Source organism: Benincasa hispida, chromosome 4, assembly GCF_009727055.1.
Source record: "Benincasa hispida cultivar B227 chromosome 4, ASM972705v1, whole genome shotgun sequence".
NCBI lineage: Eukaryota > Viridiplantae > Streptophyta > Magnoliopsida > Cucurbitales > Cucurbitaceae > Benincasa > Benincasa hispida.
In genome coordinates this window covers 10,144,708-10,163,932 of record NC_052352.1, presented here as the reverse complement: position 1 = coordinate 10,163,932, position 19,225 = coordinate 10,144,708, and the positions used below count along the sequence as shown (strand labels likewise).

The 19,225-nt window shown below is 32.8% G+C and overlaps 2 protein-coding genes across 2 annotated transcripts; both read left to right on the top strand.

Annotated features, from left to right (window-relative positions):
* Positions 1-387: 387 nt before the first annotated feature.
* Positions 388-861, top strand: LOC120076062. Its single transcript, XM_039029842.1, has one exon. It carries the CDS (start codon positions 388-390, stop codon positions 859-861), a length of 474 nt encoding a protein of 157 aa, XP_038885770.1.
* Positions 862-12,534: 11,673 nt separating this feature from the next.
* Positions 12,535-17,335, top strand: LOC120075290 (putative receptor-like protein kinase At3g47110). Its single transcript, XM_039028514.1, has 2 exons — positions 12,535-15,671; positions 16,905-17,335. Exons 1-2 carry the CDS (start codon positions 12,998-13,000, stop codon positions 17,249-17,251), a joined length of 3,021 nt encoding a protein of 1,006 aa, XP_038884442.1. The 5' UTR covers positions 12,535-12,997; the 3' UTR covers positions 17,252-17,335.
* Positions 17,336-19,225: the final 1,890 nt, after the last annotated feature.

Below are 19,225 nucleotides of genomic sequence, written 5' to 3'. Positions count from 1 at the left end.
GGTACCAGTGTCCATCGTGTCTGATAAGGACCATCGTTTTACCTCCAACTTTTGCAAGAGCCTTCAGGCAGCATTGGGTACACGACAAACAGTACGACTTTTCACCCACAAACTAATGGTCAAACTGAGCATTTGAACCAGACCCTGGAGGATATGTTACATGCTTGTGCACTAGAGTTTGTAGGGAGGTTGGACTTTCACCCGCATTTGATAAAGTTTGCCTATAATAATAGTTATCAGGTAACCATTGGTATGTCACCGTTTGAGGACCTTTATGGGAAGTGTTGTAGGTCACCCGTATGCTGGGATGAGGTTGGTGAGCAAAAATTACTAGGACCTGAGTTAGTACAAACCACGAACGAGGCAATATAGAAGATTAGAGACCAAATGTTGACGGCTCAAAGCAGGCAGGAGAGTTATGCTGACGTTAGGCGTAAGGACCTGGAGTTTGAGGTTGGTGGAAAGGTGTTTCTGAAAGTGGCACCTATGAAGGGAGTGTTGAGGTTTGGAAAAAGGGGTAAGTTGAACCTTCGTTTCATCGGGCCATTTGAGATCTTGGAGCGGGTTGGCCCTGTAGCATACCGACTGGCCTTGCCCCCATCTCTTTCTGCAGTTCACAAGGTTTTTCATGTTTCCATGTTGAGGAAGCACGTAGCAGACTCATCTCATGTTGTGGATTATGAGCCTTTGCATTTAAATGAGAACTTGAGCTACGAAGAAGAGCCCATTCGAATCTTGGCCAAGGAAGTGAAAGTTTTGCGCAACAAGAAGATAGCTTTGGTGAAGGTTCTTTGGCGAAATCACCAGTTCGAGGAAGCAACATGGGAATGCGAGGTCGACATGTGGATGCATTATCCCTAGCTTTTTCAGGATTAGAACTTTCGAGGACGAAAGTTTCTTAAGGGGGGTAGAATGTAACATCCTGATTTTTTTATTTTGTAATTAAGTTTTTTTTTATTATTGTTGGCTACTTGGATAAATTATATGAGATTTATGTTTTTTTTTTGGCCAAGCTAAAATATGATTTAATTATTTGGAATTAATTGAGTTTTATTTTGGCTTATATTTTGGGAGATTTGGTTATCTATGGAGACAATTAAATGTGTATATTAGATTATTTTTTTTTAGGAAAAGGAAAATATATATATAAGTATATATATATTTTGGGAGATAATTAAGGAATTTTTTTTTTAAAGGGAAAAGGAAGAGTTTAATTTGGTTATATATATATTTGTGGAAAGGTTAAAGAAAAGAGAAAAGGAAAAAGAAAAAAAAAGTAAATTTTCTTTTTTCTCTCTCTCCACGACATGAAACTCCCCCCCTTCTCCCCTCCTTCTTCTTTTCCTTCCAGCTCTAGCCGCCGCAAGCAACGTCACCGTGACCTCCTTGCCAGCACCATCGCAAACAGTCTCACCTCGCCGTTCCGTCGCCACCGCAAGCACCGCTGTCTCGTCGCTACGCTAGTCGACCGCCGCTCACCTTGCCTGTCAGCCCCATCGTCCAGTTTTGCTTCTGCCATCGTTCGCCCACCACTGCCTTTTTTGGAGATTGGGTAAGTTTGGATTGTTTTGGGCAAGGTTTGGTGTTGAATATTTTTAAAGTGCCTCTTGGTGTTGGAAACGATTTTAGTGTTACCCATTGTATCGACTTTCAGGATTTGGATTTCGAGGTGTTGCTAATAATGAAAGGACCATTCTCTTCATCGAAGAGTTTCAGTTTTGGTAAGTTTTGTGTAAACTGGTTGGTTATTCTTTTGGATTGAGAGTAATAATGGAAAAAAAATAAGTTATTGATTTTGGAAATTAATTCTTGATCAGATTGGCTACTTGAATCAAGTTTTGGAATTTTTCTTGGATCAAGCACAACTTTGGGTTGATTCAAGTTTTCCAAAGGTTATAAGGAATTATTTTGCGTGGACTTTTTGTGACCAGTTGAGGTAGTGATACTAATACTGGTGCCTTCATGCAGGCAATCTAGATTAGACTTATGAAGTTACTTGGTTGACTCTGGAGCATGATTTTGTTTGATATTATGTTTTGCTAGTTGCATGGTGGTTACAAGTATTATGAGCATGTTAAAATTATAATCAGTACTGATATTATGTATGTGATGAATGAATAGACCAGTAGAGTGGTTTTTATTGTCTTGCCTTGATGTGTGTTATTACTATGTTTAACGGTGTGCCTACGGGCCGCTAGACATACGTGAACCGACAGGTTAACGTTCATGTTATTATCATGTTTGACGGTGTGCCTACGGGCCACTAGACATACGTGAACCGACAGGTTAACGTTCATGTTATTATCATGTTTGACGGTGTTCCTACGGGCCGCTAGACATACGTGAACCGACAGGTTAACGTTCATGTTATTATCATGTTTGACGGTGTGCCTACGGGCCGCTAGACATGCGTGAGCCGACAGGTTTATGTTCATGTTACTTTTATTTTCATGTTTCATATTTTGACGGTGTGCCTTCGGCCGCTAGACATGCGTGAACCGACAAGTTAACGTTCATGTTATTATTATGTTTGACGGTGTGCCTATGGGTCGCTAGACATGCGTGGGTCGACGGGCTCACGTTCATGTTATTATCATGTTTTACGGTGTGCCTACGGGCCGCTAGACAATGCATTTCAAGGCAAGATAGTACGTCTTTTGGTTTTCCTTTCGTCATAAAAAACCGATGTAACTGTATGAGCCACGGCTAATTTTATTTTTTTCTTTCCCTTTGGCTCATGGATGCATAGTCTGATCCCGGTAATGGGATCACTTACTGAGTATTTTATACTCAACCTTTATCCTTATTTTTTTTTCAGGTAAGGGCAACGACACTCGGGCGACTAACAAGAGGAATCCGTGACAGTGCCAAAGGAACCAGAATTCGCTTCCGCATTTGACTGTTTATATTTTCGCATGCTTTGTTTTTATCCATTCATGGATTTATCATAATTTAATTAATTAATTTATCTATTTATTTATTCATATTTTTAAAAAAAAATTGTTTCTTGTTAAAAAGGGATGCCCGGGTTGAACAATTTAAGATTTTGAGATATGTTAGAACATTTTTTTTATATACTTAATGCAGTTTAAGATTATGATTATTTTGTTTAATTTACTTTATTTTCTTCAGTGAGAATATTTATGCATGCATGCAGTAGCGATTCCCTTTTTAGTAGTCCTAGAAAGTGGGGTTGTTACAGAAAAGTTGCGTCGATAGTATAGAAATTGGCTAAGAAATGCGAAAATTATAAAATGTTGTCAATACACCCACTAACACCATTGCAATGGTAGAATAGAATGTTTAAGTTTCTATTTGCAGAAAAATAGTCACCGCATGCGTTCATGGCTCAAAGATAAAATAAACAATGCATCTCGTCACATTGCGCTCATCAATCAAGAATGAAGAAATGATCGATGCAATGACGGCGCATGCGACAATCGATCAAGAGCTCTAGCGATCAACACAATTTGGCTACACCTTGGTAGGACTTATTCTGACTCACTATAGTATCGTTGCAAAAATAATGAAATTTTGGGTACATTATTACTTTGCTAAAACATGAGTTTAAAAGTAATTCACTAATAAAATTTGTTTATTTTTTTTCAGAATGACAAGTTCTTTAGTACAACTATTGGCTTCTGATGAGTTCTGATAAACTTACAGGGGATAACTATGCTATATGGAAATCAAAACTAAATACAATATTGGTGATAGATGACCTGAGGTTAGTTTTAACAGAGGAATGTCCTCCCGTTCCTAGTTCAAATGCAAACCGAAATGTTCAGGATGCATACGACAGATGGATCAGGACTAACGAGAAACCCGTGCCTGTATTCTTGCCAGCATATCTGATGTATTGGCCAAGAAACATGAGAGCATGAGTACTGCCAGGGAGATTATGGAATCTCTGCATGGGATGTTTGGACAACCATCCTTCTCCCTGAGGCATGATGCAATCAAATATATTTACAACTATCGTATGAAAGAAAGGGCCTCTGGTAGAGAACATGTCCTAGACATGATTGTCCATTTCAATGTGGCAGAAGTAAGCAGTGTTGTCATTGATGAGAAGAGTCAAGTTAGTTTTATTCTTGAATCTCTTTTGAAAAGTTTCTTGCAATTTTGTACAAACATACTGATGAATAAAATAGAGTATAACTTGACTACTCTTCTCTATGAGCTACAAGCTTACCAGACCATCATGAGAGCAAAAGGACTGAAAGCAGAGGTAAATGTTATTACTGTAGAAAAAAGAGGATCATCCTCTAAAATGCCTGATATTGCTTCTTCTTCAAAGAGTAAGAGTATTCCAGTAAAGAAAAACAAAGGGAAAAGGAAAAATAAACATATTGGCAAAAAGGGTAAGGCAAAAGCTGCAAACAAAGGAAAATGTTTCCACTACAGCGAAGAATGGCACTGGAAAAAGGAACTGCCGAAAATACCTTGCGGAGAAAAGAGTAGAGAAAGCAAGACAAAGAAACTAGTTCCTTGTAAACTCCAAGTTTTGAACAGAGGAGAATTTCTCAGAACAACCAGTGGGAGATGCAGTTGTTGTTGAAAGATAAACTGGTTTACTTTTGTTATTGTAATGAATGTTATTTTATCTTTCGTAAAGACACATTGTATAAACCTTTTGTTATAAATGAAATGTTCATTAGCAAAAATTGTATTTGTTCTACCCTATAGCAACTTTTGTTAGAACCAACCAAGTTAAAATCCATTTGCAAATATTTAAAATTTAAAAACGGCTAGAAATCAATAAAGGCAAATAGTTATTTAACCTAAGTAATAAGTTTAGAATACTTGAAGAATTTAAGGTGTATAAAACTTATTAGGTAAAATAGATCCGAAATACTTTGATTGGATAAAAGTAAAGAAAATAGAGAGTTTGAGATTTCTAGGGCAATTTTGATAGATGAAATTCAGTGAAACTCTTTACACTTAGTTGCCTTAATTGTTTTGAACATCATTCAAATTTTAAGGGTTTTTTTCCCTGAAACTCCATATAAGATGTGGAGAGCTCATAAAAGTTGTTTATGATATGTAAAAGATGTTTACATAGTTCAGAAATCTGAAATAGATCGGCACATGTGTTAGTGTCTAAACCTTAAGTATTGGAATACCGTTCAAATAACATGCCTATTTGTAGGCAACTCAAAAGTAGTATATTTTTCAAGAAGATGAAAATCAAGTGTTTGTGTTGACAAAATACCAAATTTTCTATTAAAAATAAACGAGATCATCATGTATTATTTGTATTCCATAAAAACAAGTGTATATTAATAAGAGCTATTGATCAAAGATGATACTGTAACAAAAGTTGTTTAAACAGGTCGAATGCATCTTACTCGAAGAGTTAAGGGTACCTTGATGTAGTGGGAGGAATGTATGACAGCCTAACCATAATTTGAGTGGAAACTCAAGTCATCAAATCTCGGTGACGGTATCAAAAAACAAAGAGTTGTGAAAATAAGATGCATTCCCTATATAGTTTAATGAGAAATCCATAGTATACTAAAGTGTTTACAAAGATCCTCTCAGCTAAAGTATTTGAGGATCACCTAGTGAGACTAGAACTATGGGTTGTATAACCTAGGGCAAGTGAGAGAAAAACTCATGGGTATGTGATATCTAAGGATGGGTATGTGATGCCCTAATTTATTATATTTCTCCGTAAAACTAAAAAACTCAACATTATATATTCATATGTATGTTACCACTGGAGTTTTAATCTAAGTGGGAGTTTGTTGGGTTTTATGTTCTAAAACTCGTAGTTTATAAACAATAAACTTATTCTATAAAACAATAAAGTTGTTATTGAAGTTTGATTCAATAAAATTGTATTGAATATATGAATTGCTTATTTTAGAAATAAATCCAATAAACTAAAAGATCCACGACTATTATTACATGAGTACTTGAACTTTATGCGAATCAGGTTGGAGTAAATAGTCTAAATGATCTATAGTATACGAATAAGGTTTGGTGCCTTATTCTGGTACCACTATCGGATGCAGCCCACTTTGTAGTTGTAAAGTGCTACAGACGAAGTGTTCCTAATTCTTACATGTAGTGACATGAGGAATGGGGGCGTCCTGTGTAATGAGTTTGCGCAAGATCGGACCAAGAAATAAGTCACTCTTACTTTATAATGTTGTTTACTGTTTAAGACTAACTATGTCAAAACGATGACCTAAGTAACTTGACCTTAATCCTGAGCTAACTATGAACTCCTGTTTATTCGAGATTATCCTTAGATTTGCATAGGTGAGGGTTAGCTCAACAAGCCTCCCATTTCAGGGGTAAGACCGGGTAGATAACTGGGGACATAGGGTGCAATATAGAATTCACTCCTACTTATTTTTAGGGATAATAAGAGATTTTTCCCTTAATTGCTGACTCTAGGTCTTAATAAGAGGCCCCACCATCTCATTGGCCCGAGAGGGACTCGGTTCAATTGTTCATTAGAGGATCAGTGGGACTTAAGGTGCAAGAGGTAATCCTCGGGGTAAAACAGCTTTTTGACCCAGTCGTTATTACGAACAACCTATGAAGGGTTAACTTACTAATCATGGTTATATTGAATGGACATAATATATCTACAGTGGTGAAAGTGCAACTACGTGTTTAGCTTAGGAAGTTCCTTACAGATTTGGAAATTGTTCCAAATATGTTTTTGTCAATCACACTCTATTGTGATAACAGCGGGGCTGTGGTAAATTCTAAGGAACCTCAGAGTCACGGAAGAGGCAAGCATATTGAACAGAAGTATCATTTGATCAGGAAAATTGTGCATAGCGATGATGTAATAGTCATGAGATTGCGCCGGAGCACAACATTGTTGATCCATTTACAAAGGCTCTCACGGCTAAAATGTTCGAAGGTCATCTGGAGAGTCTTGGCCTATGGAACATGCGACACTTTGTCTAGGGCAAGTGGGAGATGATACTGAGGTATAGAGTATACCCTAGTTTATTGTATATTGTACTGTTTTTATGTAATGTACATTAGTCTCCCGAGGCATTATGACAAGTGGGAGATTGTTGGGATTGGTGTCCTAATTCTCCCGGTGGTCTCGTAGTTTGTAAACATTTTGTACACACATTGTTATTAATAAAATAAGTGTTATTTTATAAGCATTTACTCAATCCAATAAACTAAGATCCGTGATTATTTTATGTAACTTACGTATGTTTGTGAGACATACAAGTGGATCATGCCTTAAGTAATAACCTAAATGGTTTGTAGTAGATGGATAAAGGAGGGATACCTTATCTTGGTGACACTACAGATATGACCCGCTTTGTAGATGTTACAAGTGTTGTAAAGTGCTACAAATGATCTGATCATGACCATTCACGTGGATACATGCGAGCGAGGGTATCATATACAAAGAGTTTGTATAAGACCGGAGATGATTAGTTTCTTTATATAACGCCGCTGATAATTGAGACTTACATTTCACTAAAATGGCCATAGATGACATGACCTTAATCCTTGGTGAGTCCTGCCTATAAGGGCGATTCTTTGATTAGTATGGGTGAGAGTGGTCAGATTGCCAACTCAACAAGCCTACCTTTTTGGGGATTTGTCTGATTGGGGGAGCTGGGAACTCAGTTACACAAGACGAAATTCACTTCTTCCCTGAAGCAGGGGTAAGTAGATAAATTGCTCTCTTAAAGGATGATTCTAGGTCTTGAACATAGTGGTCACACCCTCTCTTTGGAAGAAAGGACTCAGTCATAGTAGGACTATGACTTATTGTTCATTAGAGGAATCAGTGGTACTTAAGGAGTTAGATGTAACTATAGAGGAAAAACGGTAAATTGGTCCAGCTGTACTTACGAACGATTTGTGAAGGATCATCGCACTGTTAATTGGTCATATGGACACAGAAATATATTTGTAGTGCGAAGAGTGCAATTGTCGGTCTTTAATGAAGTGACCCAACATTTAACGGATGGTGGATCTCATGACTAGAGTTTAGTCAGTTATTCACGTACTGTTGGAGCTTCAAGCTACAGGTCCATGAGGTCCCCTTCGTAGCTCAATGGGTTCAAGTTAAGAATTAGATTTTGGGTTAGTTTGAAGTGTTCAAATTAACAAGAGGAAATTCAATTATATGTGATATAATTGATATCATATATTAGATATATTAATTGGAGAAATTAATATAAATATGATTTATATTAAGTACCATAAAATAGATTAGAACTATAGTTTATATGTTTCATATGATGAGATATTAAAACTATAGGTTATAAATATGATATGATAAGTTGGTCATCATATTTATTTATAATATATTAATTATATGATAATTAATTCTTTTTCTCTAATAACCGAATTGAGTGGAGGTTATTGGAAGTTTTATGGTAACCATGAGATAAAAGGAAAATTATTTTCCAAAATTAGTGGTTGATTCAATTCAGGAAAATCTCACGAAAAAGGCTATCAAGTAAAAAGTGTTTTTACTAAGCGATAACTTTGAGAGCATACACGATCGAGCTAAGAGTAAACTATACAATAGTTACTCGTTGATTGCTACACGATCGAGTAGCAAAGTCTATACGATAGACTTTTGTTTTCTAAACAATCGAGTACATCGTCTGTACGATAGACAGTCTTCACTAGGGGCTTTTGTGGGGGTGACTCGGTAGTTAACAAATGGGGGTTAATTCGACGTAAAGAGCTTAGCCAATTAATCTCAGATTGTTGGAGTCCATGATATGTAGGTCCATTAGGTCCCCTACTAGCTCATAAATGAATAAGCCTTAGAATAGCATGATAAGTTAATTTGAATCTTTCAAATACGAATTAAGGAAATTAGTAATTATATGTTGTATAATTACACCTTTAATTTTGGAATTAAACGAGATTGGAGAATTGGTTAATATTTAAATATGATTTGAATACTAAATCCATGAATAGAGATTCATGGTGGTGGAACTAGTGTTGAATTAATTAGAATTAATTAAATTGTTTAATTATTATTAATTTTATTAGAAAAAATAATTTTGTATTAATTTTTGTAAAATTAGTTTTAGTTTTAATTTTAAGATTAAAAATTGAAATTGAAATTTAATTTTGTAAATAGTTTCAAAATTAAATGAAAAATGAAGAAAATGAGAAAATCTCAAAGTGGAATTTTCCCTCTTCTTCAACCTAGTAGCTCATTCATGGTTCCACTAATTTTACAGCTCAAATTCTCAAGCTTGAGCTAGAATTCATGCATAAGGTTTGTTGCTTGAAAGTCATGCAATATAAACTTCAGTTCTGAGTGGAAATCAGGCAGGCAGGCAAGTAGATGATTTTTTATATAAACAAAAAAAAGTGTTTGGAGAAATGTTCTTCACACGGCTAAAAAATCAGTTCTTCACCTCCATTTTCCCTAATTCAAGCTTGATTTGAGTCCCACAACTCAATCTAAGACTCCAAGAGAATAATAGGGAAGACCTTGTGATGGTTCACAATCAAAGGAAAAGGATATTGCAACTGAAGATCGTGATTCAAAAGGTACTTCAAAGGATAGTGTTGGAACTCTCTTTTTAGTTTCTGAGCATGCTGAATTTAAAGCAAAAATTAATGAATTAGAATGTTTAATGATCCTATTTTTCTTCCGCTGCTTGTTTCTGTATTCAATATTGATCTATCATTGATAAACTATGTTGCTGATAGACTCTTTTCCTACATTTATTTGTGCCTTTCAATAGATATAATACTTCTATCACTAATATTTGTCTATCACTTATAGACCAAATATCATTGATAGACTTTGTATCACATTAATAATGGAAAAATTAGAAACTTACATTTCGTTCCGAGAAGATGTTGTCATTAAGATCTTGCCAATCTTGTTACTTTGTTGTTTCCCAATTCAAGATTCTTGGATTTTTTTTTTTTTTTTTTTTTTTTTTTGCGAATCTCGCAGAAAGTTTAGAAAGTATTTCATATGCCCAATAAGCTAAAACTCGACACATTGCTATTTTTCTTTCATCACTGTAGTGACTAGAAAAATCGTTAAATGCACTATTCACATTTTCCCTAGTGATGCTAGTATCATGTCCAAAAAAAGCTTGTCTAAATTCTAATCCATTCTCTTCAGTTTCATCTAAAATATCTGGTATTCATCACAATTTAATCTAGTAATCAAACAAAAATCCCTCAACCCAAACTCTAAAATGTTACCTTCAATGTGAAAAGAATAACATTGTTATTAGCAGAGACACAATGTCTTCTAATCAAATGTGCTAGAAGTTGTAAAGGTACTTTGGACATTTTTAAACCTAGTAGATGCCTACATGGTCCTTTCTTAAACAAAGATAGATACGTAGAATCTAAACCCTTAATATGGTCTATCACTTCTATCTTGACATAAACTTTGACTTTCAAAGTGGAATTCCAACTTTATTTAGGAATTTTTTTGTCTATTTAAATAAATGTCTATAATTATATATCTATATAATAATAATAAAAGGGGGGATAAAGATAATATTTACCATCCGAAAAGAGGAAAAAACGGACTGATTTTTCTCAATCTTTTCGACCTTAGTTCCGTAAAATATATGTTATAAATATTCTAAATAACAACATAGAAATAGATATATAGTTAATTCTTCTTCTTTCTTTTTTTTTTTTTTTTTTTGCTTGATGGTTCTTCATGTTCTAAGGTTCTTTTTGCCACTTTTTTTGTTGTTCGTTTTCCATAATTGTTTTTCAATTATATCTATTAGAATAGTAATAACCATTTCAGTCAACAAACTAAACACTTCAAGTCTATCAGTGTTAAACTTATCACTGATATGTTTCTATCTATTGATAGACTTGAAGTGGTGAAGTCTATAACCTTATCACTGATAGACTCTAATCAACACCATATTTGAAGTCTAAAAGCAAGCTAGCAATAGTCTATCGACTAAACAACAAATAAACATAAATGAAACTACAATTTTTCTTCATTTTCATGAAAAATAAATCCAACATGCTCCAAGTCTATCCGTGATACCAACCTATCAATAGCAGACTCTAATCAACAACAAAAAATAATAATAATAATAATAAATAGCAGTGATATTGGACATTTACTTACATGGCATGAAAATACATACAACATCCATTATGTATATAAGTGATAGAACTTATCACTGTAGACTCCAATCAACAATACCAAAGAAAAAAAACAGTAAACTAATGCATTTATTTACTCATGAAAAACAAAAAACAAATACATTCTTCAAGTTTATTGGTGACAGAAATCTATCACGGATAGACCCCAAACAAAAGCACATTTGAAGTTTAAAGCACACAAACAATAATCAATCGACTAAATAACAAAAAAAAAAAAAAACAGTCATGCAACTACGCTTTTTCTTATATTTGAAAAAAAAAAAACAATCATGAAACAATAATCAATTAACTAAACACATTTGAATGGAAAAGAAAACATATTCACTAGAAGAAGATTGTCGTCGATCTAAGGATATTTTATGGATGATCGGTAGGTTTTTTTATTTGCAGATGTTAGAGTTTTGAAGAAGATCGTTGGGTTAGGGTTTTTCAAACAAAAAAGGATAAAACTAAACAATGGATGGATGGAAACTTACTACTGGTGGATGTGAATTGAAATATCAATCTATACAGATCATCGATCGTTCTGGCGTGCTGGAAGAGAAATCAACGATGGGCTCGTGGAAGAAGTATACGTATTATCGTGGAAGAAGGATTATGGATGGTGGGTCATGGGTCATGAGCTTATTACTTTTTAGGGGCTTTTTAGTCTTTTTATATGTGTTGTATTCAAATTTGGTCATATTTATAATTTATTTTGGTTAATGCTATATTTACAAGTAGTTTGGCCCAAAAGTTTAGGTTTGCAAGTAACCTTATTTTATGATATTATTATTGATCTATTAAAATAAATATTTATATTAAATTTGTTAAATTAGTAGTAATTAATTAAGTAATTAACTATATTCAAAATGAAATCATATATAAAATGAAAAACGGGTGGAGAAGGGAAAAGAGAAAACCAATAGTTATGGAAGGAAATATAAAACACTTGTCTGTGATGTCTGGAAATAGCTTATTCTCAAGAAAATGTTGAAAACTGTGAAACAAACATAGATTCTGTATGTCAATGACAATTTCATGTAGAAAATCCTCCAACCAAACGATTCCTAAAGTATATTGGACTTCTAATATCTTATGTATAGGTTAGGACACCAAATTTTGCTATTTTTACAAAATGGAAGAGCACTTGTTACTTTTACAAATTTCTTCTGTTTTTTCCTTTTTTTTCCTACTTTTGCAAGTGCCAAAAAAAATATACATGTGAGGTAGAGAAAAGATAACAACAATAAATAAACTCAATAAAATTAGTAGAAAAAGATAGAAGGGAAAAGATAACAACAATAAATAGAAAAAAATCTTATTTATTCAAAGTACCTTTTTTTTTTCTCTCTGCCAAAACTCTGACCTCAAAGGCGATAATACAATGATAGTTAACTTCTTCTGGAATCATGCTTGGTTGGCATTGTTTTATTCATTTGAAAACTTAATTAGTTGACTTGACTTTGTATTAGATCATAAAGGAGAGGGGGGAAAACAAAGTCTCGCCCCTATAATCCTACTTTTGATATGATCTCACTTGTAATGAACTTTGCATCTTCTCTTCTCTTAGACGATAGAATTGACTTCCATCAATGGCGAACAAACAATAACCACAAGAACTAATCTTCTGATAAAAGCAATTCCAATTTCCAACTGAAAAGAGCAATCCTCTTATGATTGAAATGACTTCTCAACAACTACGAGCACAAATAAAATAGTAACCAAGTTGAAATTTCGAACTATTCATCTTCCCAAATTCAAAGATTGTGACACATTGGGAGGAAAAAAAAAACTAGTATTAAATGATATTTCAAACAAATAACATCAACATATCTATCCCATACAAATCCAGAAAGAGTTTTAATTTCCTCTTCAATCAAAATCAATGGCAATTTCGCCTCCTCCTCCACTGGTTCAGTTCATCTGTATTTTCATTTTAGCTTTCGAAGCTTCACCTTTTTTTACCGTTGGATCCTCCTCCTCCATCTCCAACCTTGAATCAGACAAGCAAGCTTTGATTTCCCTAAAGTCTGGATTCAATAACCTTAATCTTTACGACCCTTTATCTTCTTGGGATCAAAATTCATCTCCTTGCAATTGGACAGGAGTAACCTGCAATGAAGATGGTGAAAGAGTTGTTGAGCTTGATCTTTCTGGGTTAGCTCTTGCAGGGTCTCTGCATATGCAAATTGGCAATCTTTCATTCCTCAAATCCCTTCAACTTCAAAACAACCAATTAACAGGTCCAATTCCAATTCAAATTGGCAATCTTTTTCGCTTGCAAGTTCTGAATATGAGCTTCAATTACATAAGAGGTAGCCTCCCTTTCAACATCAGTGGAATGACAGAGCTTGAGATTCTTGACTTGACTTCAAACAGAATCACAAGCCAAATTCCACAAGCACTTAGCCATTTGACAAAGCTCAAAGTTTTGAACTTGGGACAGAATCATCTCTATGGTACAATTCCCCCATCTTTTGGGAACCTTACTTCTCTCGTAACCTTAAATTTAGGAACCAATTCAGTGAGTGGTTCGATTCCTTCTGAATTGGGTCGTCTTCAAAATTTGAAGGATTTCATGATTTCCATTAATAATTTCAGTGGTATTGTTCCCTCTAGCATTTACAACATGTCTTCATTGGTTACCTTGATATTAGCTGCAAATCGTCTTCATGGAACACTCCCCAAGGATTTTGGAGATAGTCTCCCAAATCTTTTGTTCTTCAATTTCTGTTTCAATAGATTTTCAGGGACAATTCCAGAATCAATGCACAATATGACTCAAATACGAATTATACGCTTTGCTCATAACCTTTTTGAAGGCACAATCCCACCAGGTTTGGAAAATTTACCTAATCTTCAAATGTATTATATTGGACATAACAAGATCGTTAGTTCAGGTCCAAATGGGCTTAGTTTCATCACTTCATTAACCAATAGCTCTCGTCTTACTTTCATTGCGGTTGATGAAAACTATTTAGAAGGTGCGATTCCTGAATCCATTGGAAATCTTTCTAAAGTCTTCTCAAGATTATACATGGGAGGGAATCGAATTTATGGGAATATACCATCTTCAGTTGGTAATCTTCGTAGCTTAACTCTGTTGAATTTGAACAAAAACTTGCTAACTGGTGAAATCCCACCTCAAATTGGCCACTTGGAGCAATTACAATTGTTGGGGTTAGCTAAAAATCAGATCTTTGGTAGAATTCCAAGCTCATTGGGGAACCTTAGAAAATTAAACCACATTGATTTGTCAGAAAACAATCTTATTGGGAATATCCCCGTTTCTTTTGGGAACTTCACAAACTTGCTTGCAATGGATTTGTCAAAAAATAAACTCAGTGGGGAAATACCCAAAGAGGCTCTAAATTATCCTAGTTTGAGTATGATTTTGAATCTTTCCAACAATATGCTAAGTGGGAATTTGCCTAAAGAAATTGGGTTCCTTGAAAATGTTGAGAAAATGGACATCTCTGAAAATCTCTTTTCTGGCAACATTCCTCCTTCCATTGTTGGCTGCAAGAGCTTGGAGGTATTAACAATGGCGAAGAATGAATTTTCAGGTCAAATTCCAAGTACTATTGGAGAAATCACGGGGCTTCGAGCTTTAGATCTTTCCTCCAACAAACTTTCAGGTCCCATTCCTAAGAATCTCCAAAACAGAGCAGTAATACAGCTCTTGAATCTCTCATTTAACGATCTCGAAGGAGTGGTTTCTGAAGGTGGAAGAGCCTACTTAGAAGGAAACCCAAAACTTTGCTTGCCTTCCTTGTGTCAAAATAACAAACCCCACAACAAAAGAAGAATCAAAATCATATCTTTAACAGTCATCTTCTCAACATTAGCACTAGTCTGTTTCACAATGAGAACTTGGTATCATCTGACTAAGAAAAAGTCAAAAACTTCACCGTCGTCATCAACTAATGAACTGATCAAAAGGCATCACGAAATGGTCTCATATGAGGAGATTCGAACCGGGACTGCAAATTTCAGTGAAGAAAATTTGTTGGGAAAGGGAAGTTTTGGGTCAGTTTACAAAGGGTATTTAAATCTAAATCAAATAGATGGGGGAGTTTTTGCAATCAAAGTGTTGAACATTGAACGAAGTGGGTATATAAAGAGCTTTTTGTCGGAGTGTGAAGCATTGAGAAACGTGAGGCATCGGAATTTAGTGAAACTGATTACATCTTGTTCGAGTATAGACCGTGAAGGAAGGGATTTTAGAGGTTTGGTTTATGAGTTTTTGTGTAATGGAAGCTTGGAGGAGTGGATTTATGGGAAAAGGCATCATTTGGATGGAAGTGGGTTGGATTTAATGGAGAGATTGAAGATTGGGATTGATGTTGGGTGTGTTTTGGAGTATCTTCACCATGGATGTCAAGTGCCGATTGTTCACTGTGATTTGAAGCCTGGTAACATTTTATTGGCGGAAGACATGAGTGCAAAAGTTGGGGATTTTGGGTTGGCCAGGTTGTTGATGGAAAATGAACCAAATCAATATTCTTCCATAACTTCTTCTCATGTTCTTAAAGGTTCCATTGGTTACATTCCTCCAGGTTTGTGCTTTCTCATTTTTAGTTTGCCAATGTATTTTCAAATTTAGATCGGAATACGTGTTTAATTTTTGAACTTTTATGTTTATGTTTATATCCATGAAAAGTATTAAATAAATTATAAATTTCGTGTTTACCACTAATAAGATTTTAAACTTGGAAAAGTATTTAACTAAAATATCAAATAAGTAGTTGAACTTTGACTTTTGTGTCAAAATGTTAGTAGCACAATTTCAATCATTTTAAAATTTAGTGAGTCGATTATATATAAAATTGAATATAATGTCAACTAAATCATTAAATTTCTAACTGTGTCTAATAGATTTGTAATTTTTTTTAATATCAAATAGGTTAATGACATATTAAGCCCAAAAATTTAAAAATTTATAAACATATTAGATACAAAAGCCAAAGTTTATCGAGTATTAAATATTAATAAAACTTTTAAAAGTTTAAAGATTTGTTTCATTTCAACTTTAAGAATTTCAAATAAGTCTTTTACTTTTAATTTTGTGTCCATAGGATTCCTGTCATATTTAATAATTTTTTAAAGAATAATTTACATTTTTGGTCTCTAGGTTTTTTTATTTCATTTAGTTCTTAAGTTCAAATTTGATGTCAATCTAGTTTCATAGGTTTCAAAATATTACAATTTTACTTCATGTTTCAAGATTTACATCTTTAACATTGATTTTTTTTCTAAATATTCACTTCTAATATTTGACGTTAATGTTTGTTAAGTATTTTTTAAGTAATTAAGAAGTAAAATTTGAAATTTAATTTTAATATCAATAAAAAGTAGCAAAACTTAATCAATTATAATTATTCTAAACTAGTTAAATATTGCCATTAAAGACGAAAAGTGATTATTTAGTTAAAGATCATGGTTAAAAATATAAATCAGAAAACCAAGAGACTTAATTGAAACAAAATTGTAGTATTTCGAAATCTAAAAACTAAACTGAAATCAAACACAATACTCAAAGATTAAAGGGATAACATTTTAAAATCTAGAAACTGAGAAAAAAAAATATATTTTTTCCTTATTTAAATTAGAAAGACTGTTATATATACGGTTAAAAGCTAAATGATTTATAGATAAAATTGAAAATTTTGAAACTTATTTGATTAAAAAATAGTGAAATTTTTTTAACTCGTGATTTAACAAAAATATTTCTGGTAAGTTAGAACTTAAGATGGAGAACAAAAGAATAATTATGCATTTTGTTGTTGCAGAATACGGTATGGGAAGAACGGCAACGGTGGCCGGAGATGTATATAGTTTTGGCATTACTTTGTTGGAGCTTTTTACTGGAAAGAGTCCAACCGATAAAGAATTTAGCGAAGAACAAAGTCTAATTAAATGGGTTGAATCCACTTATTTGAGAGATTTGATGCAAACAGTTGCTAATAATCAATTAAGCCTAATTGGCTTTCATTCCACTAATCAAATGGATTGCTTGATTGAAGTCATCAACGTTGCCATCTCTTGTGCTGCTCCTTCTCCTGATAAACGCATTACCATTAAGGATGCTCTTTTCAGGCTTCAAAATGCTACAAATTCCATGTTGAGAATGAATTAGGACTTTGATTTTCTGTTGTTATTAGCATATACTTCATTTTTTAATATTAAATATTTAAATCACTATATCGTATTTGTCGGAAAAATTACATTGTTGGTTGGAAATATAGGAACATATGTGCAATATACTAAATAGCCAAAAAAAAAAAAAAAAAAAAAGATTAGAGATTTATAGCGTGTTTGGAAGTAATTTTAAAATTATTATAAAAATTACGGTTGTCATTTTTCAGTGACATGTTTGAGAGTAAAATAGTTAGAATCACATTTGTCGTCTTCAAAATTATTCTGAAAATATTTTTAGTTTTATTAGTATGAAAAGTGCGTTTAAAAATGTAAAATTAAAATTGAATTGATTTTGAGTAATTAAAATTATATTTTAAAGTGATTTTGAAAATGACGTAAGAGAATTTCACCATTTTAAAATCATTTACAGACATGTACTAAATCTCTACAAGATATGATCTTAATAATTTACAATTTAAGAGTATGAAAAGTGTGTTGATAGTGTAAACTCGAACATTAAAGTGATTCTAAATGATTATTCTTATTAATTTTGAATATGACAAAAATGATTTTTAACATAAAATTACTCTCGAACATGTGATTAGTGGATATGCAAGGTCGTGCATTTTGTTTTCCCACTAAAGTGCTCATACACTTAAAATGACAGTTTGATCTAATTTCAAACGACCATCATAAGCAAGCAAAGAAAAAATATATATGGAAATAAAAAAACAAACAAGTTCAAATACAATTGTCGTCTCTTCCTTTTTATTTTCAAACGTCTAATTTTAATTTAAATATTTTTAATAAACCTTAAATTTAGACTGCATTTTAGTTTGTTGTTGATTAAAAAAATCTTTCCACTTTAACTTTGGAAAATATGGAAATGATTATTAATGATTAACTATTTCAATAAAAATTAACTTCAAAATCAATTTATTCAAAATATAATACTAAAATTGAACAAATCTTAAGTTATGGGTGTTCATGGATTGAGTTGAGTTTTAAGATCCAATCCAATTGTTCGAATTATAAATTTCTTTAACCTAAATAACCTTCGTTAAAAAATGAATACAATCCAACCTAATGATTAAATTTTGGATGGGACAACTAAACTTCAATTTGTATAATGAATTTTTTTATATATAGATTATTGAGAAATTAATTTTAAGAGTTGTTGTGAATAAATTATTCAAAATAAATAATGAAGTTAAATAAAACTAAAATCAATATATGTATAGATAATTGTATTACTAATAACAAAAAAAATACATTTTTAATTAATAATAAGTTTAGGTTGGTTTGGGTTATATTAGATGAACTCATAGACCAATCCAAACCATAAAATTTTCATCTATTTCAACCCAACTCAACCTAAATGAGTTGATAATCCAACTTAAACAGGTTGGGTTGAATTGATCACTTTTTTTTCGAATCATCGAGTTTTTTTAACACCCATATCTCAAGTTATAAATACTAAATTAGTTTTTTCTTGAGAGGAATTATTTTAAAAGACACAACTACTGGAAATATTTACAAATATAATAAGACAGTAGTCTATCGTGGTCTATCATAGATAGACAGTGAAATTTTGTTATATCGTGTAAATATTTTTTATCATTTTGTTATATTTGAAAACTAACATTTTTTTCTTAATCAAATAGAAAATTTATTTTAAAAGTTTTTTTTTCTTAGAGATCATTGGTTGTCCCTCATTCCTACCATCGTTACACTATGAAATAGGTAAAATTAGACTAATATCGTCCTTTTCAAAAGTATTTATAAAAATATTGTTGTTTGAAAACTATTTATCAAAATATTGTAGTTTTCTTTTTTTAGGTTATCGAGTTTTGAAAACTTGACAAAGGAAGTCAATTCTTCAAAATTCGACAAACCTAAGTCGAGTTTTGAAGATTCAACCTCCATTTTTTTAAATTTTTTTAAATTTTCTATTATGTTATTATTTAGTATA